The following is a 25,494-nucleotide window of genomic DNA, read 5'->3' on the forward strand; positions in this document are numbered from 1 at the left end:
TTTCATTTTATTCGTTTTTTTTTTATTGGCAGGCACCTGTAAAGCATTGCACCAGCAGACCGCTGATGCCACACGAGTCTCTGCAGACCTGTTAGTGTATCCGCTTACTCCTACAAGGAAGTCGATACATTCTGACAGGAAGAATCAATGAACTACCACAGCGCCATGGTAGTTCATTGAAAACTACAAGCCGACTACTGCAAAGTAGTAGTAGTTCATTCATACACAGAGCTCTTTGTATGCATGACACGGCCGTGTAGGTGGAGCTGTTTTTAAAAAGTGACGGATAGTACGGGGTAGGGCTGCAACTAAAGATTATTTTCATAATCTATTAGTTGGCCGATTATTGTTTTGATTAATCGGATAATAGCCTTAAAAAAAAAAAGCATTTTTAAAAAAATTTGGGGCCAATTTGTTGTTGGGCAGATTACAAAACACAAATTGCCACAAAAACACATTACATGCTTTTCTGCAGCTTCTCCATTGAAGTATATTGAACCAAAAAAATAAATAAAAAATAGCACAGTTTTGCATTAAAAAGTCCTTGGCCTTTCCAAATACGCAGCAGCAGGAAAAAAAAAATCATGGATGTGAACGTGTCCCACTAGGTAAAACATGTAAATGAACTGTAGTGTGTTTCTGCAAAAAACAGAGGTGTGACCCCAGGCCTGAGATGTTTAGTAACATAATGGGGTTAAAAAAACAAAAATTAGTACAAAAAGAGCAAATAATCGCTACTGTAAGGGGTTCATTGTTTTACTGTGGGACAGTGAAAGTAATATTTACAGTAGCGATTTGCTTTTTTTGTACTATAAAGGGCTAATTTTTGTTTTTTTAACCCCATTATGTTACTGGCCGATTAATCGAGTATGAAAATTGTAATCGATTAATTTCATAATCGATTAGTTGTCGGTGAATTGATTAGTTGTTTCGGCCCTAGTTCGCTGTCATAGAGTACAGGGATCGCTGAGCGGCTGCAGCATTGGGTACATGTTACATGTTCCACCCATTTTTATGTAACGTGTTCCCAAATGTGAACTTATCCTTTTAATTGTGATCCAGATGTGCCATATTCAGAAGGATAATGTTGTTGACATTGAGGGTTATTTACGAAAGGCAAATCCACTTTGCACTACATGTGCAAACTACAAGTGCATTTGAAATTGCACTGGAAGTGCAGTGGATGTGAATCTGAGGGGTAGATCTGAAATGAGGGGAAGCTCTGCTGATTTTATCATCCAATCATGTGCAAGCTAAAATGCTGTTTATTTTCCTTGCATGTCCCCCTTGGATCTACAGTGACTGCACTTCCAAGTGCACTTGTAGTGCAAAGTGGATTTGCCTTTAGTAAATAACCCCCATTGTCTCATAAGACATCCTCAAGGAAACATGGAGAATGTAAGCTGATTTGAGCAGTTTCTGGTCATATGCTTCTCACAGGTTTTCAGTAAACGGTTTATGGGAAATCCATACAAAGTAAATGGAACCGCTAGATCCTCTGTTTCTGACAATGGAGTGTTTGTCCTCCTGAATGTAGTGATGCATTCATCCTCCTTTTTATACTTTGAGGACAGATGACCAGCTAGTATGAATCTGGTAAAGTGTCAGTATGATTGTTGGATGTACATATACAAAGAAAAACCTGTAGGTTGTATAGGCATGTTTAAGGGCCAGTTCACACCAGACGCAGTTCTGTTCCGCGTGCTTTTTTTCTGCATAAAATGCATACACAGTGTTTTCCATGTATTCCAACGGCTCTAGTTTACACCATGCAGTCAGTTTCTGCACCGGAAACTGACTGCATGGTGTGAACTAGAGCCATTGGAAAACATGGAAAACACTGCATGCATTTTTAATGCAGAAAAAAATGCACATGAAACTGCGTCTGGTGTGAAGTGGCCCTTAAAGAGACTCTTTAATCAGCCTTTCTCAGCCGGGGTTTTGTGGCATCCTGGTTGAGAAAGGAAGTTGCATCAGACCGAGTTCCTTCTCCTCTGCCAAAACTGTACGTTGGCACGTCGGAGCTCGGTCTGCCAAGTAAATGGAAGGCATCTTCCTGAGTGTCTCTGCCTCCCCCTACAGTGCAGTACCTAGCATCAGGTGAAGGTACAGTAATTCCGATTTTAAAGACTGTGTGCGCGCATATGTGAGTGTGTATGTATGTACATTATTTTAATCTTGACCCCTTATCCTTTAGGATCAGAACTGCTTTTTTTTAGGGCTTGTTCACAATAGTAGAAAGAACTGCCACTCCTCTAAAAAAGCATGCTCAGATCACTTTTCTGATTTATCAGACAGGCAGTAAAAGGTCATATGTTGCCTGCTTTAAACCTGTTTTAACTTGGATGCAGCATCACCATGCTCCAATGCAGCAGTTTTGGGGTGGTTGCAGTGCAGCCTCGTTCAACTGGGGGTATACTTCTGCCACAACCTCAGCATGTGTACAGCCCTGGCTGTCGCATCTGCAGCTACAGGAGGATAGTTGGGGGGGGGAGGTGGAACGTAGCTCAACTGCATGATTTTTCCCATCCACCAACCTTGCATGTGAATGAGCCCTTAGTTGCTGTACATCTGTGCCTGAAAAAAGTCCCCAGCCCTGAAAATTTGCCACATTTGCCAGTGCATAGAGTACCATTACATGGCACCCCTGCATGTCTTCTGAAGAGCAGCGCATTTGTCTGCGTGTCAGGAACGTGTGCAATTTTTGCAGGCGTTCAGTGACGCACAGTTATTTAAACCAAGCATTGCACTGGGGTGCTTCTAAAAAGCACTTTAATCTACAGTATACTTGTATATCTCCATTCATAAAATATCTTGCATTCTTTTTCAATTCAAGGTATTTTCTGAATGTACATGGTGCAAATGAACGTCACTATCTTACTCCAATCACAGAACATCTTGTATGTTGTGAAAAGAATGCAAGATATTGTATGAATGGATGAGGTGTACAGCGAGCAGTCCACTATGATCAGTGTAGTAGACCAGGGACCTTAAGGGTCCTTTCACACTAGCGGGACCGTTCATCCGTTCATTACAAGTCCGTTAACGGACTTGTAATGAATCCCTATGGGATCGCGTCCGTTAGCGGATGGAGCATCCACTAGCGTCCGCGTCCGTCGGGATCCGCTTTTGCGAACGGAAGAAACCCTATTTTTCATCCGTTCGGCGGAACGGATCGGATGCAGGCGGACAGACGGTCCGTCTGCATCCGATCCCCCATAGGGGGGAGCAGAGACAGGGCGGTCTCTGCACTGTGTGCGGGGACCGCCCTATCCGCCGACAGCTCAGCGGGGATCCCCGCTGAGCTTTGCGGACACACGGAGCGGACACAGAAACGGTCTGCTCCGTGTGAAAGGACCCTAAGAGTCTCTGCAGAAAGTTTGAAGGTTACAGGGGGTCCGGATTGAATGAAATAGTTTTACAAAATGCAGCAGCTGCCAGTAATGGGACACCCATCATTAGATGTCATTTAATTTTACATGACAATCCTTTTTTCTTTTTTTTGCCTGCAGCTTCTGCCTTAAAGCGGTTGTAAAGGGTATTTTTTTTTTAAATAAAATAATCAAAATGGTATACTTGCTCTGTGCAAAAGTATATTTTACAATCGTTTGTGGTCCTGTAATTTTTACAGAGCTCTCCCTCTTGTTGCAGACATTTTGTTCCCAACATCACATTTGGACATCCGGTTGTAGAATGTCTACGAAAGCAACTGGGAAATGACCCGTTTTTTGGTAAGATCCACAGTTCAAACATTTGTTAAATATTTCAATAAATATAGTAATTTTATAGATGTTGTAGATCTACTATTGTATTTAATAAGACCCCTTTCACACGGGAGCGGTTTGCAGGCGCTATTGCGCTAAAAGTAGCGCCTGCAAGCCGACCCTAAACAGCCGCTGCTGTCTCTCCAGTGTGAAATCAATGGGACCCCACTCTGCAGAGGCGCATTGCGGGTGGTTTTAACCCTTTCTCGGCCGCAAAATTAGCGGTAAATCGCTTTACCGCCACCGCACCTCCCGCCCCAGTGTGAATGGGGCCTAGGGCAGAGCATAGACCAGTGAGGTTATGAAAATTCCATTTCCCTATAGCAGCCAGCCAAATTTAGCGCTGTTTTACCGGTGATCCTATTACACTGGAGAACTTGCCAGGAATAGGATCACTTCGGAGGACACAACAAGGAGAGACAACACTCGCCTGCTTGCATTTTTCACTTCATGGTCGGCTTTTTTGAGCGAAGAAGCACTTTTCTGTCTGTCACTTTTTTTTTCTGTGATCACTGTATTTCCCAGCAATTCTGTCTGGCCCTAATTATATAGCGTTTATCTGAAATGAAAGTTGGTTGCTGATTGACTGTTGTGTCTTGGACCATTGGACATAGTTTGGTCTGCACATAACTTGTGTGTGTGTTTTTTTCCCCATTGGGAGACTTCCCGTTACTTCCTATCCCATAGCTACAACACGTGAAGGAAATCTGTGGATTCAGGTACTGTTAGCTATACTGCCCCATACAGGAGGATTGGACACTGGCAAACTGTAGGATAGCCCAGAATAACCCCTCCTTCCCAGCATACCTCAGTTTTTGTTTGCCAGTTTGCTAAGGGAACAGACCTTTTTTGTTCAGCTCCACTGAGAAGAGCCTAACCATTTTTTCCAACAGTTGTGTGACCATCTTTTTTAACCTGACAGTATCTGAATGTATACGGCCCTCATGTTTTCTATTTTTCATTGGCAGACATGCATATGATGGTGGCTAAACCAGAGCAGTGGGTGAAACCCATGTCAGCTGCTGGTGCTAACCAGTATACCTTTCACCTGGAGGCTACAGAAAACCCTGGAATTCTTATTAAAGACATACGAGAAAGTGGCATGAAGGTGAGTGGCATGGCTAATGCACATGGGTATGTTTTTATGATGGTGTAAATTGCAGGCCCAAAACAGAAAATGTTACCTGCAAATATTTAAATACGATCTTTGAGTTTAAATTTTGATACCGCTGCCTGGCTTGTGTGAGGCTGACACCATAACTACATCCTTCTGACCTCCATAGACTGTCAGTATGTGTGGGCGCCTACTCAAAGCCATGCAGGGAGGTGACTAGGCATTATTGTCTAACTGCAACAGAGGAAGGTAAGTTTACCATCTTGTCTCTGCTGTCAAGACTGGCTTGATAAAATAAGTCTTTACACTCCCATACATGTTATTTAACTATATGTTTAGCAGTTTGCCTAGCTTTAAAGCTGAGCTCCAGATATACTGCTGAACACATGGTTAAAACACATTGAGGCTGGGTTCACACTATTGCCAAGTGGATGCTTGTTTCCTTGCATCCAATTTGCACAGCAGGAGATCGTGACCGGCACTCTATGGAGCTGAGTCGCGCATCACATCGGCTCTGGTGTGAATTGCACAGGAGTCATATGCCTGCTTTGGTCCATTTTAGGTAAATGGAGACACACTGGACTCCTCCTGTGAGCCACTGCGTTCTTCAGTGTGAACCCAGCCTAAAGAATACCTTGTATATTGTATATACTTGCCAATTCTGCTCATCCAGCCATATGATCAGGTGCTAGAGGGAACTCTCAGGAGATGGTCTGCTCGATTAGCCCAATGCATTCTCTAGGAGCTCCCATTAACCGATTCCATACCGGGCACTTACGCACCTTCCTGCCCAAGCCAATTTTCAGCTTTCAGCACTGTCGTACTTTGAATGACAATTGCGCGGTCGTGCTACACTGTACCCAAACATTTTTTTTATCATCTTGTTCCCACAAATAGAGCTTTCTTTTGGTGGTATTTGATCACCTCTGCGGTTTTTATTTTTTGCGCTATAAACAAAAGAGCGACAATTTAAAAAAAACACAATATTTTTTTACTTTTTTTATTTAATAAATATCACAATTTTTTTTTAAAAAACTTTTTTTTTTCCCCCAGCTTAGGCCGATACGTATTCTTCTACATATTTTTGGTAAAAAAATCGCAATAATCATATATTGATTGGCTTGTGCAAAAGTTATAGCGTCTACCAAATAGGTGATAGATTTATGGCATTTTTGTTTTATTTTTTTTACTAGTATTGGCGGCGATTTGCTATAAATATGCATTGATTACTGTGTAAATGTGACTGGCAGGGAAGGGGTTAACCACTAGGGGGCGTTGAAGGGGTTAATGTGTCCCTAAGGTGTGTTCTAACTGTAGGGGGAGGGGACTCTCAAGGGGAGGAGACCGATGTGTGTTCCTCTGTACTGGGAACACACATTGGTCTCCTAACCGCTGACAGGAGTGTGGATCTGTGTGTTTACACACACAGATCCACACTCCTGCCGTGATTACCGACAATCGCGGGCACCCGCGCCCTAGATCACCGGGAACGCAGGACGTCATATGACGTCCACCCGGATCGAGGAGGAGTTCCTGCCGCCGTCATTTCACAATGAGGCGGTAGGGAAGTGGTTAAGACCCCTTTCTCTAAAACTCTATTTTTACCACCGACGCTATGGGCGGATTGGCGGTGCATTTCGGCCGCTAGCGGGGCAGTTTTACCCCCGTTAGCGGCTCGGAAAGGGTTAAAGCCGCCCGCAATGCGCTGCTGAAGCAGCGCATTGCGGGAGGTATAGCCACGCTGTCACACTGATTTCAATGGGCAGCAGCGGTGGAGGAGCCGTAAACACACCGCTCCAAAGATGTGGCTAGCCGGACTTTTTTTTACCGTCCTGCTAGCGCAACGCTCCAGTGTGAAAGCCCTTGGGATTTCACACTGGAGACAATGGAGCAGCTGTTTAAGGGCGGATTGCAGGCGCTATTTTTAACTCTATAGCGCCTGCAAAGTGGTTCTGTTATCCAGACCGGACGTCATTTGACGTGATCAGGATAACAAGCCGGCACACAGTGCAGCGATCTGTGGAGCTGTGTGTCGGTCTGACACACTGCATCTTTGATCGTGATATGGAGCCTCTGACGGATGCTTCTTACCACTTGATCATCACGTGAACCAGGAAGTGCCGGTAAAAGTATTTTCTTGGTTCACGCTGACGGGGAGAGCCGTTCAGCGGCTCTCCCTTTCAGAGAGGGGGGGGGGGGGGTGGGCTGATATTTGGCGTATTGATTATCAGTGGTGCCCATCAGCTGCCAGCATGTGCCCTATAAATAACGCCTGTCAGTGCCAATGGCCTGCGCCTGTTAGTAGCTCCCCATCAGTGTGTTTTCTTTTTTTTCTTTTATTTTTTCTTTTTCTTTTTATTTTTTTCAGTTTGTTTAGCAGAAAATAAAAACCCCAGTGGTGCTCAAATACCACCAAAAGAAAGGCTCTATTTGTGGGAAGAAAATTATAAAAATGTTTGGATACAGTGTTGCATGACCGCGCAATTGTCATTCAAAGTGCGACAACGCTGAAAGCTGTCCTGGGCAAGAAGGGGCGAAAGTGTCTGGTATTGAAGTGGTTAACCACTTTCCAACCTCCTACCACAGTTGTACTGGTTGTGCAGGTCGACTCCATTGCACAAAACTACGTACCTGTATGACATTTCGTGCAATAGCCACTGGGCGGTGAGATCCGGTGCTGATTGGAAACGGGGGAAGCCAATCAGCGGGTCCGGCGGATCCGATATCTGGCCACCTGTGATTGTTCCCAATAGAGGCAGAATGATGATCTGCCTATGTAAGCAAGGCAGATCGCTGTTCTGACAGGGGAGAAGATGGAGCTCTTGTGTTCCTGCTAAGCAGGCACTGCACGGTACATGTTGGAGGGTTTGTCGAAACCAGGGGCTGTAAGCTCTTGGGGGTGAAAGGGAGTTGGAAGTGCATGTACATTTTACTTTAAGAAATTCAGGGAAGTTTTGAAAAAAAATCTATTCATAGAATAAAGCTTTAAATCGGAGCTTCTCCTCCCCCACTCCTGTTTGTGAAATGGAGCTTTTGACAGGTACCCGAAGTTCTAACACCCCGCAGAATTTTCGTAACACAAGACAGGTTACGCATGCAAAGTGGGCATCTGGGTGTTAAACTGCAAGCTGTCACAGCCAGGTGCCCATAGTAAAGATGCCAGCGAGATGACACACGGAGAAAAACGGCTGAGCACACCGCTGGATCATGGGATAGGATAGTGGCAGTTTATTAAAAGTCAGCAGCTACAGTTGTTGTAGCTGCTGACTTTTAATTTTCACGCAAGAGACTGGTACAAATCTATAATTTCACTTTAAAAAAAAAAAATATTGGGTTTACATATACTAATACTGTCTTATCTGAACTCCTATGCTTGTCTTCCACAGGTGGGACTGGCAATTAAACCAAATACTACAGTGGAAGATCTGGCACCATGGGCAAGTCAGATTGATATGGCTTTGGTTATGACAGTGGAGCCTGGATTTGGAGGGCAGAAGTTCATGGAGGACATGATGCCAAAGGTAAAATTAACTGCTACTATACTTAACATACATGGGGGGGGGAAGAAGGGGTATTATAAAAAAGATGCCTTTTCCCAAGTCTTTGGGAATGTCATAGAGAAGACCTATATACAATATATTGCCAAAAGTATTGGGACACCTGCCTTTACACGCACATGACATTTAATGGTGTCTTAGTCCGTAGAGAATGTTGTGCTGCTTGTAACATTGTTCAGCATTACTGTTTTAGTGGTGGGTCAGTGATGGTCTGGGGAGGCATATCCATGGAGGGACGCACACACCTCTACAGGCTAGACCAGCCTTTCTCAACCAGTGTGCCGTGGGGTCAGTGGAGAGAAGGCAGTCAGATGAGCCCGATCTCCTGCCAAACTGTGAGAAGCTCTGTCAGCTTCAAAAGTGAAAGTAAAGTGCAGAGGAGTGTGCTGTGCTCTCTGCTTCCCCCTAGAGTGCAGTACCCGGCTGAAAAGGAATCTGGAAAGGTACTAAGCTAGATTAATTTTAAAATGGCTTTATACATGTGTGTGTGCACCTGTGAGTGTCTGTATGTGTGTGTGCATGCGTGTGTAAGCATGTGTGTGTATGTTCCTGTACCATCAGAATGGCTTTTGTAGGGCTTGTTTGATAGCAGCAAGGACTGCTGCTCCTCTGAAAAGCAATCCATGCACAGATCGCTTTTCAGAGGTATTTGACAGGCGGTAAAGAGGCATTATGTTGCCTCTTTACCACCTGTTTTAAGCCTGTAAATGCAGCATCACTATACCGCAACTGTGAAATGCACACAGTTGCGGGGTAGTTGCAGTGCAGCCCCATTCACCCTTGGTATACAAGTATAGCATATAAGTTGGGGGTGGTAAAAACAGCCCAACCATGTGGTTTTACCGCCCCTATGACATGTGAACAAGCCCTTGGTTCACATCTGTGTATCTGCATGTAGGGCAGCCCATTCATTTCAATGGGCTTCCGTACCCACAAAAATGCAGGGAAACGAGCCCCCAACCCTTTTTTTATTGCACTGCAGCAAAAGCACCCCACATTTTCCAATGCGTGGGGGTACCATTAAGAATTAATGGTACCCCCTAAAGAGCAGAGCATTTGTCTGTGTGTCAGGAATGAGCGCGATTTTGCGCGTGTTATGCGACACACCTTAATGTGAACCAAGCCTTGGACTGGGGTGCCTCAAGACTGAAAATACTTTTTAAGGTTGCCCCAACTGGAAAAAGGTTGAGAAACACTGGGCTAGACAATGGCACTCTGACTGTCATTAGGTATCGGGATGAAATCCTTGGACCCATTGTCAGACCCTACACTGGTGCAGTAGGTCCTGGGTTCCTCCTGGTGCACTACAGTGCCCGGCCTCATGTGGTGAGAGTATGCAGCCAGTTCCCGAGGGTGAAGGAATTGATACCATTGAAGGGCCCCCACGCTAGCCTGACCTAAATCAATTAAAACAACTCTGGGACCTTATGTTTCGGTCCATCTGATGCCGCCAGGTCGCACCTCGAGTCTGTTTAGCAGCTCAGTGATGCTCTGGTCCAGATCTGTGAGGAAATACCCCAGGACACCATCCATCGTCTCATTAGGAGCATGCCCCAGTGTTGTCAGACATGCATACAAACTGAGGACCATTTTGAGTTGCTGCAATGAAAGCAAAATTGACTAGCTTGCTGCATCATTTTTTCACTTCCTTTTAAAGAATGTCATCCTTTTGCCCAGTCCATATCGGTATAACTATCCAGCATGATATTTTTCCCCTTTGAGATCTGAGGTATTTTTAGTGTTCCTTTCATTTTTTTGAGCTGTGTGTTATATATGTGTAGTTTGCTGATTGCCTCTGCAGCCATGACAGATTGCCTTGTAGAAGAGATTGTGACTTCGCTGTCATTTAGTCAATCAGTGGACCCCACCAATGTACCATTACTAAGCACTTTCTCTTTTGACCCACAGCTCTGAATCAGATTCAGACTTTCGGAATAAATTTTTCAGCACATGTTTGATGATCATTAAAGGCTGTAGGGGGCAGTAAAACAGTTCTACTCTCAAAAATGAATAACAAGCCTAAAAATGTGTCCTTTTGAGTAGAGCTGCACGATTAATCGCGGAGAGAATCGCAATCTTGATTCACCCCCCCAGCTATCTCCAGGCTGCATGACCCGCGATTTTCTTCTCTCACCGCCCGTTCCACGTAACCAGCGCGGAATGCAAATGGCTCCGATATCGGAACCAACGTCAGCAGCCTGCGCCGCTGGATGCCTGGGCTTCTCTCACAGTTCTGTACAACTGCACCATGTGCCACCCAGTGGTTGCCGGCGGTACTGCTTCTGATGTGTTTTTTTTTTTTTTTTTTTTTTAAAGGTTTTTATTCGCCATAAACACATTCACAGGAAATTACATTGCATATAAAGTACAAGGATAGTAAAAAAACATTCCTATAATGGGGAAGACAAGAAATCCCTTATCCTGCATTTCCATATACATCAAAATGACAGAGAACAATCCTAACGTGGATTTTCATAAAGTGCATACAGCATTTTTTTTTTTTAACTTGTAGCTATTGCTAAGCTTCTGATGTATTAATCAGGAAATTTGATTCTGCTTTTTTCATAGGAGTTATATGGTCTTTAACATTATAGACATATCACTGGTCTGTTTTTTATATATTCATATTTTCAGATAAATCACAGGTTTATTTATTAATTTGGGGGGGGTGGGGGCGATTTCTGGCATTCAGTTTTTGAGAATCTTGAGAGAATCGTGATCTTTAGTCTAAGCAAGAGAATCGAGATTCTCATTTTGCCCAGAATAGAGCAGCTCTATATATTTGAGCAAGTATTACTAATAAAGAAAAATAAATCGCCTTAAGGCAATAACGCATACATGAAAGGCCTCATTCAGGCAAGAGGCCTTCTATATTATGACTTAAAGAATTTATCTGTATTATTTGTTCCAAAAACTTTTCCACATGTGTCTAACAGGAGAAGTGTCTACTCACGTAAACCAAAGGCTGGTAGTTAAAGGAGTTTTAAAGTCTTGTGGTTTTTCACCTTAATGCATTAAGGTGAAAAACCTTGCCTAATTAAGCCTGCTTATCTTTACCTTTTGGTGAGTGTGTACTGCATGCAGGGAAGAAACTTTGGATCACTTTTTTTTTCATGGCACACTGTAATTTTGTGGAAGTTGGAGATTTCAAGCACAGTATCCTGAGGATCTGATCACGGAGGAACTACATTTAAGCGTTTGTGCTGTTCTCTTACTGGAGACAACCTTTTGGTTCTGGTGTGTTGCCACTTCTGTTGGACACATGTGGAAACGTTTTTCATGATTAACGGGTTGTAAAGGTAAAAAAAAAATCCCCCTAAATAGCTTCCTTTACCTTAGTGCAGTCCTCCTTCACTTACCTCATCCTTTTGATTTGGCTTTTAAATGTCCTTATTTCTTCTGAGAAATCCTGACTTCCTGTTCTTCTGTCTGTAACTCCACACATAATGCAAGGCTTTCTCCCTGTTGTGGAAAAAGCCTATGGAGGGGGCGAGCAGGAGTGTCAGGACACTCTCTACTTTGCAGATAAAGGAGCTGTGTGTTAGGGGGCGTCCTGACACTCCTGCTTGCCCCCCCCCCCCCCCCCCCCAAGAGGCTTTTTCCACACCAGGGAGAAAGCCTCGCATTACGGTGTGTAGTTGCGAGCAAAAGAACAGGAAGTGAGGATTTCTCAGAAGTAATAAGGACATTTAAAAGCAAAATGGAAGGATGAGGTAAGTGAAGGAGGACTGCACTAAGTTAAAGGAAGCTATTAGATTGTAGTGCTGCAAACCTTTTTGTGCTACAGGAAAATACTCCAAAGCACTTCCTTAGGTTACAGACATAAAATAAAGTGGGAGGTGTTTATAGTCCAAATCAGGATAGCATCTTAGGCTAACAAGGATCACCAAGGGAAAGAAGCCAACACATCTAGAATAAGCTGTGAAAAAAAAAATATATATATATATATAATTTATCTATTAAAATGTTTCATTCTGACCATACTTGATAGTCTTATTTTATCTGAATTTTCATATGTGGCCTATTATAGCAGACATTGTTTCACTGTCCCATTGATCCTACTGTGTCTTGAAACTTCTCTGCTTGTACTTTTCATTGCAGGTACAATGGTTAAGGTCACAGTTCCCTTCACTGGATATAGAGGTAGATGGTGGTGTTGGACCAGAAAATATACACAGATGTGCTGAGGTAATTTCATCAGGCTATTTCAAGGTTCATATTTGAAGCACATCCTTGACTAAATTTTGAGCTTTTGTAAAGTCATATAACTGTAAGTCAAGATGAAAGACCGTGCATGCTCGGGTCTATGGCCTTTTGCAATGTCTAGAGCCTGTGGCCACAATATTATTGCTGGTCCTTATCTGATTCTGTGGGGCTGTTTTCAAAGTGTTACTACACTAGGGAGATGAGCCTAAAAAAGTCAAAGGATCCACTGCACAGACTGTAAACTTTGCAATAGACTGCACCTGTCAGATTAAGAACCCTTTCACACTACACCGTGGCTGTGTTAGCAGTAAAGTGCCTTACTAGTTTTAGAGGCACTTTTTGGCCATTAACGGGAAGCTTTTAAACCCCCTTCCGCCGCTAGTGGTGGAATACAGGGTTAAAGCGCCGCTGCCAATTGATTTCAATGGGCAGGGGTGCTTTAGGAGCGGTGAATACGCTGCTTCTAAATCGCCTCAAAGATGCTGCTTTCAGGACTTTTTTTGGCGTCCTGCCAGTGCACCGCCCCAGTGTGAAAGCACTCGGGCTTTCACACCGGGGAGCATTGAGAGAGGTTTTCTCAGGTGCTCTTTTTAGCACAAAGGTGCCTAAACAAATTTCCCAGTGTGAAAAGGAAAAATCATAGTCTTGGTCCATAGGGTTCAAAATTGAGTCGGCAAATCAAGGTCCGTAAAGACATGGATGAGCAAATTTGTGGTGGAGGAACTTTACGGGCCTTGACCTCAACTCGATAGAACACCTCTGGGATCAATTATAGTGGAGACTGCGAGCCAGGCTTTCTCATCCAACATCAGTACCTGACCTCACAAAGAATGGTCAAGTATTCCCATAGACGCACTCCTTGTGGACAGCCTTCCCAGAAGAGTTTAAGCTGTTAAAGTTGGGCCAACTCAATATTGAACCCTACGGGGTTCCACTAAAGTTTGTTTGTGTGTAAAATACAACACACACCAGGTGTCCCAATACTTTTGACAATATAGTGCAGGGATCCTCAAACTACGGCCCTCCAGCTGTTGTAGAACTACACATCCCAGGAGGCATTGTAACACACTGACATTCACAGACATGACTAGGCATGATGGGAATTGTAGTTCCTGAACAACTGGAGGGCCGTAGTTTGAAGACCCGTGATATAGTGTATATGAACTGTGAGTGTGACTGACAGTCTGCAGCTCTCTGCTCATTGAGCTCTGAAAACCAAGTGTTCCTTTTATTTATTTTTTGAGCTGTGTGTTATATATGTGTAGTTTGCCGATTGCCTCTGCAGCCATGACAGATTGCCTTGTAGAAGAGATTGTGACTTCGCTGTCATTTTAGTCAATCACAGTGGACCCCACCAATGTACCATTACTAAGCACTTTCCCTTTTGACCCACAGCTCTGAATCAGATTCAGACTTTCAGAATCAATTTTTCAGCACAAGTTTGATAATCATTAAAGGCTGTAGGGGCCAGTAAATCAGTTTTACTCTCAACAATGAATAACAAGCCTAAAAATGTGTCCCTTTGAGCAAGTATTGCTGGTAAAGAAAAACAAATCGCCTTAACAAGGAAATAAAACCTACATGAAAGGCCTCATTCAGACAAGAGGCCTTCTATATTATGACTTACTGAATTTATCTGTATTATTTGTTCCAAATACTTTTCCACATGTGTCTAAGGCCCCTTTCAGACGGACGGATAGAATGGTGCTTTTAGCTGCGGATTTTCTATTTTTCTACCGCAGCTAAAAGCACACAATGTTTTCCTATGGCCCCATTCACACACAGCGTTTACGCACGATTACGTTACATGCGGTTTGGTGCGAATAGAAAAAATAGAATTGAATGCGTCCAGGTGCGATGTAGCGCAGCTATATGCACATAACCGCAGGTAATCGCAGTCTTTTTTGTCAACTGCGGATAGCAGCGTTTTAGAATTCAAGGGACCCAAACAAAAAAAAAGAAACAAATGGTTGCTATGGAAATGAATACCGCAGCTAAACGCAGCCGCAGTTAAACGCACGTAAACGCATGTAATCGCAATGTGCAAATGCAGCTAATCGCAGTGCCTGGAGCCTTGAATTTCACAAAACATTTCTAGTGCTTTTAACTGCGGCAAAACAGCCGTCCGTCTGAAAGGGGCCTAACAGGAGAAGTGCCTGCTTAGCTTTACCTTTGGTGAGTGTGTACTGCATGCGGGGAAGAAACTTTGGTATCCACTTAAATCCTATTTAAAGGCCCGGAGTCTCCTCATAAATTCTTAAACCAGCTTGTATCAAGATTTTGTTAGCTTATAGAGCAGCTGCTCAACACTGAGCTGTACTTCTAAGCTTGCTATTATCTGAATATTTCTATATTAATTTTGGCTATGTCAGTAGATAAACACAACACCACATCCCTGTTAATTTGTACGATTACAGAAAGAGGGCAAAAATTGGACTTTAAGGCCTTGTTCACACCACACATGCAAAAAAACTGATGGAAAATATGCACAATTGTTTTCTCTTTGCCCTTGCAGAACTTGTGCGGAAAAACTCACATCTCTGCACATGGTATGAATAAGACCTTAAGGTGTTGCCTCTCAAATATGAACAAAACATGCCGTTAAAAGTATTTTTTTTTTCTATCCTAAACAGTATAGATGTTAAAACGATGCACACAATCATAAATCTCAGCATTCTCGGAAAGTACTATCAGCAATAGACAGTGATTATAGGCTGGACACTAGGGGGTGCTGATAGTACCGTATCAGGATGTTGGAATGTGTGGTTTTTATATGTATAAATCTAGTTTTTATCCTTGGGCCCCATTCACACCTGAGCATAGCGTTTTCAGGCGTTTTTTTACCGCGATTTTTACAGGTCAAAAGGTCACCAATGTAAAAAGCAGAAAAACGCCCCAAAAAAATGTCCCAGAACTTGTTTGAGCTGCAGGCGTTTTGGAGTGAGATGTGAACCATCTCCGAAGAGAAGAATAGATTTTTTTTTTTTTTTTCCCCCTCCAGCGTTTTGTAGCTTCAGGCTTCAAGCTACAAAACGCTCAGGTGTGAATGGGGTCTTACCGCTTTGGGATATAAGAATTAACACTGTTTAACGTTGCGTTTTGCACAACACCTTTTTCAAGTCCAATATTTATTTTCTTTTTTTCTTTTCTGTGATTTAACCAAATTACTAAATTTTTTCTTCATCTTCCTTGACCAATAGTTGTATACCATTAAGTGTGTGCATAACTTTACATATATTGTAATTAAACGACATTTAACATGTAGGGGCCCATAATCCTTCTGTAGTGTTCTCCTTTTGTGTTATTTTGATACCCTGATGATAAGTTTTAATAAAATGGATTTTGGTGAGAAAACTCCTGGATGTGGTGGCCTTTCATCTTGTGTCCTAAGGCCTGCCTTACCTGTATTGTGTGGGCACTTGGAGAAATTTTTAGTCTGTGTTCCACGTGTTAACTTGCAAATAATGTCATGTTTTTACAGGCTGGAGCTAATATGATTGTATCTGGAAGTGCAGTTATGAAAAGTGATGACCCACGCACTGTGATCAATCTGCTTAGAAATGCCTGCTGTGAAGCCATTCAGAAGCGCTCCCTTGATCGATGAAATCCTCCTTCTGGCCCTTATCGGACCACTGTGAAACCATTCACATACCAAGAGCAGGCCCTGGGAAATGGACTAGTGTGGCACAATATTGACCACCTTCAAAGTGCAGCTTTTCTTTGGCTAAAGACTGGAAGACAGATGTGGTTGAATTTTTTTTTTTTTTTTCTTGTGTATCAAATTTATTTGCTACTGAAAATGGCTAGATTTATTCTGTGGAGAGAAAAAAAAAGTTAAAGTGGGTCCAAACTCTGAGTTGTTGTACTGTCTTGATCACTTCTTAAGAGACTCATTCACTGGGAAAGTATGTTTCACATAAAAATGGTTATTGTACCTTATTTGAAATCGAGTGTTTGCCTAGAATGCTTGCAACAGATAACTGATATCAAAGCAAAAAGGTTTTTAACCACTTCCTGCCTGGTCAATAGCATATTGACGTCCGGGAAGTGGCTCTGTTATTTTGACTGGGCGTCATATGACATCCAGCAGGATAACATGCCGGCGTGCACCGATCGCGGCGTGTCAGTCTGACACGCCGCAACTGGGATCGTGATAAGGAGCCTCTGTCAGAGGCTTCTTACCACGTGATCAATCACAGCTGATCATCGTGTGAATCAGGAGGTGCTGGTAAACTAGGCTGGCCAGACCTCCCCGATTTTTCCGGGGACAGTCCCCGGATTGAGCCGGTGCAGTGTCATAATCTGCTGCCTATCGCAGAATGCTGCAGAAGTCACGTGACGGCCAACTGCAAATGTGATGCGTTCCAGGGAATTTACGACACTACCCTTCAGTGAACCATCACAATTTGTCACGGAAGTGACGTATTACCATACACGGAGCGGGGGGAGAGAGACCCATTCAGAGCGAGAGAGAAATAGACATATAGAGATACTGAGATGCAATCGGAGCGAGAGAGGGATACAGATATAGAGATACTGAGAGAGAACCGGGGCTCAGGGAGGGGATTACCTACCTCCCCTATGTGCATTAGTTCCGTTATACAGTATAAAATATATGTACACAATCTCTCTCTCACTCTGAATGTATCTCTATTTCTCTCTCGCTGTGAATGGGTCTCTCTCCCTCGCTCCGTGTATGGTAATACGTCACTTCCGTGACAAATTGTGATGGTTCACTGAAGGGTAGTGTCGTAAATCCCCTGGAACGCATCACATTTGCCATTAGAGTGCATGCGCAGTTGCCCGCCACATGACTTCCGCAGCATTCTGCGATAGGGAGCAGAATATGACTATAACATTACTTTGTCCTCTGTGCTTTCAAGTGGTATTTAGGAGGTTAAACAGGCAGTAAGGAAATATAATGTTACGCCGAGTAAAATGATACCCAACATGTCACGCTTCAAAATTGCGCCGGCTCGTGGAATGGCGTCAAACTTTTACCCTTAAAAATCTCCATAGGCGACGTTTAAAAAAATTCTATAGGTTGCATCTTTTTACAAAAAGTATTGCAATGACCGCCATTTTATTCTCTAGGGTGTTAGAAAAATCTATATATAATGTTTGGGGGTTTTAAGTAATTTTCTAGCAAACACGTCCATCGGACAATTGTTGTCGGAATATCCGATCGTGTGTACAGGCCTTAAGAGTGATCCTCTCTCATGTGCTGGAGGAGTTTTGTAGTGACAGGAGGGGGGGAAGGTTACAGGGAAATTGTACACAATGAGGCGGAATAATAGTTTGTGCTTTGGATGTTTGTGGAGAAGGGGGGATGGGCAGCTTGTTAATATGTGCTGAGAAGTGTAATCAGGATTTCAGGGGGGTATTTGCTAGGAGGAGAGTTTGGGGCAATTTGAGCCAGGAGTGGAGATTGGGGGGAATGTTTGTGCTATGAGGTGGGAATTTCTACCCCTGTGATCTCTAATAGCAGCTCTGATACTGAGTGTGAAAAGTGATCTCTCTTCCCTCAAACCAGAAAGGAGGAGAGAAAAGACTGACAGGTCATTACAGCACAAGCCGGGTCCAGCTCTCTATTGCCCCCCCCTCCCATACAAACATGGACGCGGTCTCGCTGGTATAATTATATGGACACAGGGGTTTACCTAGAGCATTTGGCACGCAGGGCAGATCCTATATCTTGTACCGCCCCCCCCGTCAGGCAGCGCACAGAGCGTTGACGTCAAGTGACATCACGTGTAGTGCCAATGCGCACTGTGACCCAGAACTTACTGCCAGTGGCATCACTAAGGTTGGTGTTACCTGGTGCAGTAAAACATGGTGTCACCCCAAACCGCACCAAAGATGCAGCATGCAAGACTTTTGGTGCACTTTCAGAAAATGCAGGAAAAAAACGTGCAACCCAATAGAAATCTATAGGACTGCAACTATAACTGCTGGGTAAAATGTAGAAAGAACCCCTTTACATTACACAGCCCCCGCACCTCTAGACCCCTATACATTACACAGCCCCCCACACCTCTGGACTCCTTTACATTATACAGCTCCTGCAGCTCTGGACCCCTTTACATTACACAGCCCCCCCCCACACTTCTGGACCCGTTTACATTATACAGCTCCCGCACCTCTGGACCACTTTACATTACACAGCATCCCCCTACATCTCTGGACCCCTTTACATTACACAGCATCCCCCTAAATCTTTGGACCCCTTTACATCACACAGCCCCTACCCTTCGCAGCTCTGCCTCTTCTTACACAGGAGAGCAGAGCAGGGGGCAGAATGGAGGAGAGAGACAGCAGCGCTTAATACACAGCAGGAGCTGCCGGAGTTAACCAGCAGGTGATTGGTTTTGCTGGTCCTAGCAACCAATCATAAGCTTGTTAATATGAAAAATTAACCCTGGCAGCTCCCGCTGTCAATTAAGCACTGCTGTGTCTCTCTCCCGTTCTGTCTCCTGCTCCGCTCTCCTGTGTTAGTGAGTGGTGGAGGCAATTTAGCAGCCGGCCCTGGGTGTCACCCGGGTGTGGCCTGACACCCCCCCCCCCCCCCCCCCCGCCTGGTATGCCAGTGCCCCAAACACAAATCTTGCCCCCTTCTAGTACAAATCAATCCACAATACTTCCCAACTGTCCCACTTATTATGGGACCTTCCTGATATATGAAGAAAATCCCACACAGCCGGACTAAGGGCCAGTTCGCACCAGCGGGCAGTGCGGGAAACCTGCATTCCATGTGTGTTTCTCGCACTGCATTGAAAACGCAGTGCAGTTAATGACACCACAAATGCAGGTCCCAAATGTAATGCTGCATTGGATCGTATGGTACAGTAGAAGAATGTGCGTCTTATAACTCTTGGTGCGCTTCAGCACAATTTCATCCCCATCAAATGAATGGGCCAACATTGTACTGCACATGGGAATCGCACACAGTGTTATTGTGTACACCGGTGTATTGTCACATTCTGCTGCCTATCATAGAATGCTGCGGAAGTCACGTGGCGGACAAATGCGCATGCGCGATACGTTCCACAGGATTTACGACACTACCCTTCAGTGAACCCATCACAATTTGTCACGGAAGTGACGTATTACCATACACGGAGCGGGGGGAGAGAGAGAGAGAGACACATTCAGAGCGAGAGAGAAATAGAGATACTGAGATACATTCAGAGCGAGAGAGGAATACAGATATAGAGATACTGAGAGAGAACCGGGGCTCAGGGAGGGGATTACCTCCCCTATGTGCATTACTTCCCTTATATAAAATATATGTACACGATCTCTCTCGCTCTGAATGTATCTCAGTATCTCTATTTATCTCTCGCTCTGAATGTGTCTCTCTCTCTCTCTCCCCCCGCTCCGTGTATGGTAATACGTCACTTCCGTGACAAATTGTGATGGGTTTACTGAAGGGTAGTGTCGTAAATCCTGTGGAATGCATCGCATTTGCCGTTGGCGCGCATTGTGCATGCGCAGTTGGCAGCCACGTGACTTCCGCAGCATTCTGCGATAGGGAGCAGAATATGACAACACACCGGCCCTGTGTTAGAGCTAGGGTTGCCACCTCATCCCTTTTAAATCTAAATACATATGAATCACACAGGTTCTGAAACAAATTTAATGCAGATAAGGCACCAAGTGAGTTTAACCACTTAAAGGGGTTGTAAACCCTCATGTTTTTTCACCTTAATGCATTCTATGCTCCTGTTATACTTAACTGAGCCCTGTTTCCCATGAAGGGAATGAGCACACCAGCTCCGCCCAGTGTCTCGTGTCCTGATTGGATAGATTGATCACAGTGCAGCCATTGGCTCCCGCTGCTGTCAATCAAATCCAATGAGGTGGGGGCGGGGCCAAGTCCTGCATTCTGTGTCAATAGAAGCAGGAAATGGGAGCGCACCCAAATGGGTGTCCATGAAGGAGAGCGCTTCTCCGATGGGGCACTTGAGAAGAGGAGAAGCCAGGAGCACCGTTGAGGGACCCCAAAGAGGAGGATCGGGGCCACTCTGTGCAAAACCAACTCCACAGCAGAAGTAAGTATGACGTGTTTTTTTTTTTTAAAACCTGAACCTTTACAATCCCTTTAAGGACCAGGAAGGATTTGCCCCCTTAATATCCAGGCCATTTTCTCTTCCGTTCATGGACGGACACAGCAGCATTGACCTTAGGGTTATATACCTTCCTTTCTAGGCAGAAAAAACAGCACTTTAAGTGTTAAAAACACTTCTCTCAGTACAGCACCTCCCAGGGGGCGTGTCCCCTGGGTACATCCCACTCTCTGACTCATGCAGCTCCAGTTTTTTTCTGCCTAGCGTTAGGAGAAGACATGGCCTTTCTGGAGTCATGTGCTCTGGAGTTTTTTTGCAAATTTTTTTTTTTTTTTCCCCCCGCTTTTCTTTGATTTTTCCTGCATTTTTGGATCCTGGGATCTACAATCAACTGCCGACTGGGTGACAGGTTGGATCCTCGATCCTTGTAGTCCCCCCATGTTCGGCCATCGAGCATGTGCCGGTCTTAAGCTAGGCCGTCCACGACATGCCCCGTTGCTCCAGGGGCGGCCGGTGAACTACATGTTCCAGGGCACACATATGACCGGTCTCTATGGCCTTGTCACAGTGTGCCGGGCCGACAGCCATGCCGTATCTGCTGCAGACGTTGGGTCTATCTGGAATGCCTCCAGCCGGTGGTCGCAGGACAGGTAAGTAGTGTACCCTTGCCCTGGAAGGGTGGTGTGTGGCTGGTGCGTTCCTGGGGAGGTCGAATGAGGGTCCGCCCTGCTTTCCTCTCTCCCTTTCCTCTCCCTCCTTCCCCATTCTGGGTGGCGGCTGTAAGGGGGGGGGGGGGTCCGCATGGGGCTCTGTTACTACCGGGGGCTGTGCTAGCGGTGAGGTGCTATTTTTTATTGTACTGGGGTTGCTGTGTGTGCTGGGCTATGTTCTGCTGTGTGTTACTGGCTTTTAAACACGTGTATGGCCACCATTTTACCGGTTTCTATATACGGCAGCCATTTTCTTGTGGCCCGCATGCTTTTTTCTGCATTTCGGCGGCCATCTTGGGAAAGTCTCAGCCTCTAGTGCCTGGAATAACGGTGCAGAAGCCTGCGAATTGCTTCCTGAGGGACGGGGCGGCATGGGGACAGCACTCTCAGCGCTTCAGCTACCATTACAGCCTGGTTGGGTGGTGAGTTCCCTGGGGGCCCCCTGCGCTCTGTTTTGCAGCCGAGAGGGTGACCGGTGGGTCTCTGCCTTGCAGTACTAGGGTGGCATAGCGGTGGGTCAGCATGGAGTCTGAACAAGAGGCTTCTACCCAAACTATGCCTGAGTTAACCCTTAGTGCCCCTGCAGCCTCTGTAGAGGTGATGACGGCAGTCCTTGAGGCGTTTATCGCCAGGATTGAAGCGACAAGTAGCCAGAAAGGGGGGTAAAAAGCACCCCCTCCTGGTGCCCGCTTCTGGGGATGGCTCTGACACGGAACCAGGCCCTGCTACTGCTTCTGGCTCTGGTTCTGTCATGTTGGATGATGCAGGCTTAGCCCACACGGACAGGGAGGATGACTCTGCTTCAGGGTCAGCGCAAGATAAGGTGTTTGTTGGAGCTCTTATCACTTGCAGTGCGGGATACTCAAAAACGTTTGCTGCTCCAAAATACTTTGCGATCCGTTACCCCTTTGAGGAGGATTTTTAAAAACGTGGGTTTCTCCTCCGTCAGTGGACCCTCCGGTGTCCAGACTGAACAAGGCCACCACGTTACCTGTGGAAGGCGCTCCCGCATTTAAGGACCCCGCAGATAGGAGAGCTGAGGCTGTGGCCCGCTCCATGTTCACAGTGATGGGGTCGGCGGTGAGACCGGTTTAGGCCGGGGCTCTGGTGTCACAGACACTTACCGAACGGGCAAAGGCCTTGCTGCAGGAGCTGGAGGCACAGAGTGCTTCTGAAACCTGTGTGGACCTGGCTAATCAGTTAGTGCAAGGCCTAAAGTTTGTCTGTGAGTCGGCCCTGGATACGCTCCCCTTGCTTTCCAGGGCCTCCGCCTACGCGCTGGTACTACGCCGCCTTGTGTGGCTGAAGTGTTGGTCTGCAGACCAGTCTTCAAAAAAGGCCTTGATGGATTTACCCTTTAAGGGTGAACGGCTTTTTGGGGCGTCCCTGGATGACATCATAAAGGATGCCACAGGCGGTAAGAGCGCGCTTCTCCCACAATCTGGGTAGGGTAAGGAGCCTCGCCGAAAGCAAGGCCCCTTCTTTATTGCCCCCAAGAAGTTTTTTAGTCCGCCAAATGCGGCAGGAAAAAGTTTTCAAGGTGTCAAGGCGCCCGCTGCAGGGCAGAAGCGCACCTGTTACCGCAAGCCCAACAAGCCTGCGGACAAACCTGCTTCTGCATGAAGGTCTGCCCCCGTCCGCATCTCGGGTGGGGGGCCGGCTTCGCGATTTTGCAGCTCGGTGGAGGTCTCTTCTTTCCAACCGTTGGGTTTGCAAAGTAGTTTCCTCGGGGGGAACAAGATAGTTTCTCTCTTTACCACCAAACAGATTTTTTTCTTCCAACCTCCAGCTTCCTCCGGACCGCCGGAAGGATCTGTCAGGGGCTGTCCAGGATCTACTGGTCAGGGGATTGATTGATTGCCAGTTCCCTCAACGGAACGGTTTCAGGGGTTTTACTCCAATATGTTTGTAGTCCCCAAGAAGGAAGGGGTCCGTCCAATCCTGGACCTCAAGGCCCTCAATTGTTTTGTCAAAGTGCAAAAATTCAGAATGGAGTCGATTCGCTCGGTAGTGGCGGCACTCCATCAGGGGGATTTTATGGCGTCCTTGGACATCATGGACGCATACCTGCATATCCCCATATGCGCAAAGCACCAGAGGTTTCTGCGTTTTGCGATCGGAGAGGACCACTTTCAATTTGTGGCCCTCCCCTTCGGCCTGGCCTAGGCACCACAGGTCTTCACCAAGGTGCTCGCTCCGATTTTGGCCCTGCTGAGGCAGCGCGAGATCGCTATTGTAGGATACCTGGACGACCTTCTCCTGAGAGCTTTCTCAAGCTCAGATTTAGAAGAGGATGTGTCAGAGAACCAACCGTGGAAGAACTGGCAGACCTGTCCTGCACGGACCAACGAGCACAGTGCGCATGCGCGCGCAAACGCACAATTGCGCGCACACGGGCAGTAACTCTGTGAATTCAGTGTTCTTTACTGCGCACGCGCAGGTATGCACGCAATGCGGGCGGGACTCCTGGCGTCAGTGCCCTATTTAAAGCTTGCTGCAGCAGTTACCAACTGCTGCATGATCTTCAGCCCTTGATGTGATCCTGAGTTCTTGTTCCTGTTTCCTTGTGTTCCTGTTGACGACCCGGCTTGCCTGACCAGACTTCTCCGTGCATGACCCCCGGCTTGTCTCTCGGCTTATCCTTTGTCCTGTTCCTGTCTGTTCCAGTGTGTGACCTCGGCTTGCCTTCTGACCTGTTCCAGTCACTTCCTGCTTCCTGTGTATGACTACTGGCTTGGCTCCTGACTCCGCCCCTGGGTTTTCCTGCCAGTCTACCTCATCTGGTACTTCCGTGGTACCCCTGCCTGACTACGTATCCTGGTATATAGCTGATCTCCAACATCAACTCAGCAAGTTGCAGCTGGCAACTCCTGCATCTCTTGGCTCAGCACCCCCTGTGTCACCTCCAGGGGGCGCTCTGCACTTAGTTGCAAGGGAAGCCCTCTCAGCACTTCGGCCTCTGGTAAGGTACGTGACAGTATCATGCAGCCAGAAGTGTCAGAGGCCGACAGAGGTGCTTCCCCGACTTTGTGCCAGCAGGTCGCAGCCCTTACGCAAGCGGTGACGAGCCTACAGGACCGCTACTCTGTTAGGAAGCTACCTTCCGAATCAGACAATGTTCCCTCCTCCGGAGCCCCGTGTACCCACTCCAGAACGTTTCTCAGGTGACCGGAAGAAGTTCAGAGCGTTCAAAGTCTCCTGTATCCTGTACCTGACCCTGCAGCCAAGAACTTTTTCCCTAGAAACTGTTAAAGTGGGGTTCGTTATCACTTTGCTGTCTGAGGGACCTCAATCCTGGGCCCATCAGTTGTTGGAGCAAAAGAGACGTCCGGCCACCGCGGAGGCAGCCCTCCATGCCCTGCGACAAGGACCACGCCCTGTAGAGGACTATACGGTGGACTTTCGTAGTTGGGCTGCAGACATGGGATGGAACGAGACTGCCCTCATCAATTCCGCCTTGGCCTGTCTGAACCTATTAAGGACGAAATAGCATGAGTGGAGGCCCCTGCCACCTTGGAGGGGCTCATTCGACTGGCCATTCAACTTGACAGGCGCCTGCGCCTTTTCACTTACAGTCTATGGCTCCAGCCGCTCACGCACCCTCCTCTTCGGTCACGATCAATAGGAGGCCTATGCAGGTTGGTATGGTTCGCCCTGCCCTGACTCCCATTGAAAGACTTCATCGCCGACAGGCGAACCTTTGCTTCTATTGTCGAGAGGCCAGATATCTTCGTTCCAGCTGTCCAACCCGGCCCTGTAGGCCTTCTCCCCGCAACCTGTTGCATCTCCGATTCCCGAAACCCTCCTCAACTCACCTGGTTCTCCATGTCTTATTACAGTTGGCTAGAGGGGAGGTCAGATTCCCAGCAATAATCCATTCCGGAGCTTGTAGTTGCTTTTTGGACATTTCCGTGGCTAAGAACTACCAGATTCCTCTGCGGAACAAGGAACAAAGACTTGAGATTCATTTGGCCTATGGATCTACACCTTGTTCAGGGCCTGTTACCCAAGAGCTTTACCTATTTTTACCTCAACCGATTCTGGCCATCAAGAGTTCCTCTGTCTGGATGTTATTTG

At 46.0% G+C, this 25,494-nt stretch overlaps 1 protein-coding gene across 1 annotated transcript; it reads left to right on the forward strand.

The window, feature by feature from the left end:
* Positions 1 to 3,651: 3,651 nt before the first annotated feature.
* RPE (ribulose-5-phosphate-3-epimerase) lies at positions 3,652 to 16,580 on the forward strand. Its single transcript, XM_040357456.1, has 5 exons — positions 3,652 to 3,731; positions 4,733 to 4,872; positions 8,265 to 8,399; positions 12,537 to 12,623; positions 16,123 to 16,580. The coding sequence occupies exons 2-5, from the start codon at positions 4,735 to 4,737 to the stop codon at positions 16,243 to 16,245; spliced, it is 483 nt and encodes a 160-aa protein (XP_040213390.1). The 5' UTR covers positions 3,652 to 3,731; positions 4,733 to 4,734; the 3' UTR covers positions 16,246 to 16,580.
* The last annotated feature ends 8,914 nt before the right edge of the window (positions 16,581 to 25,494 follow it).

Source organism: Rana temporaria, chromosome 6 (genome assembly GCF_905171775.1).
Source record: "Rana temporaria chromosome 6, aRanTem1.1, whole genome shotgun sequence".
Taxonomy (NCBI): domain Eukaryota; kingdom Metazoa; phylum Chordata; class Amphibia; order Anura; family Ranidae; genus Rana; species Rana temporaria.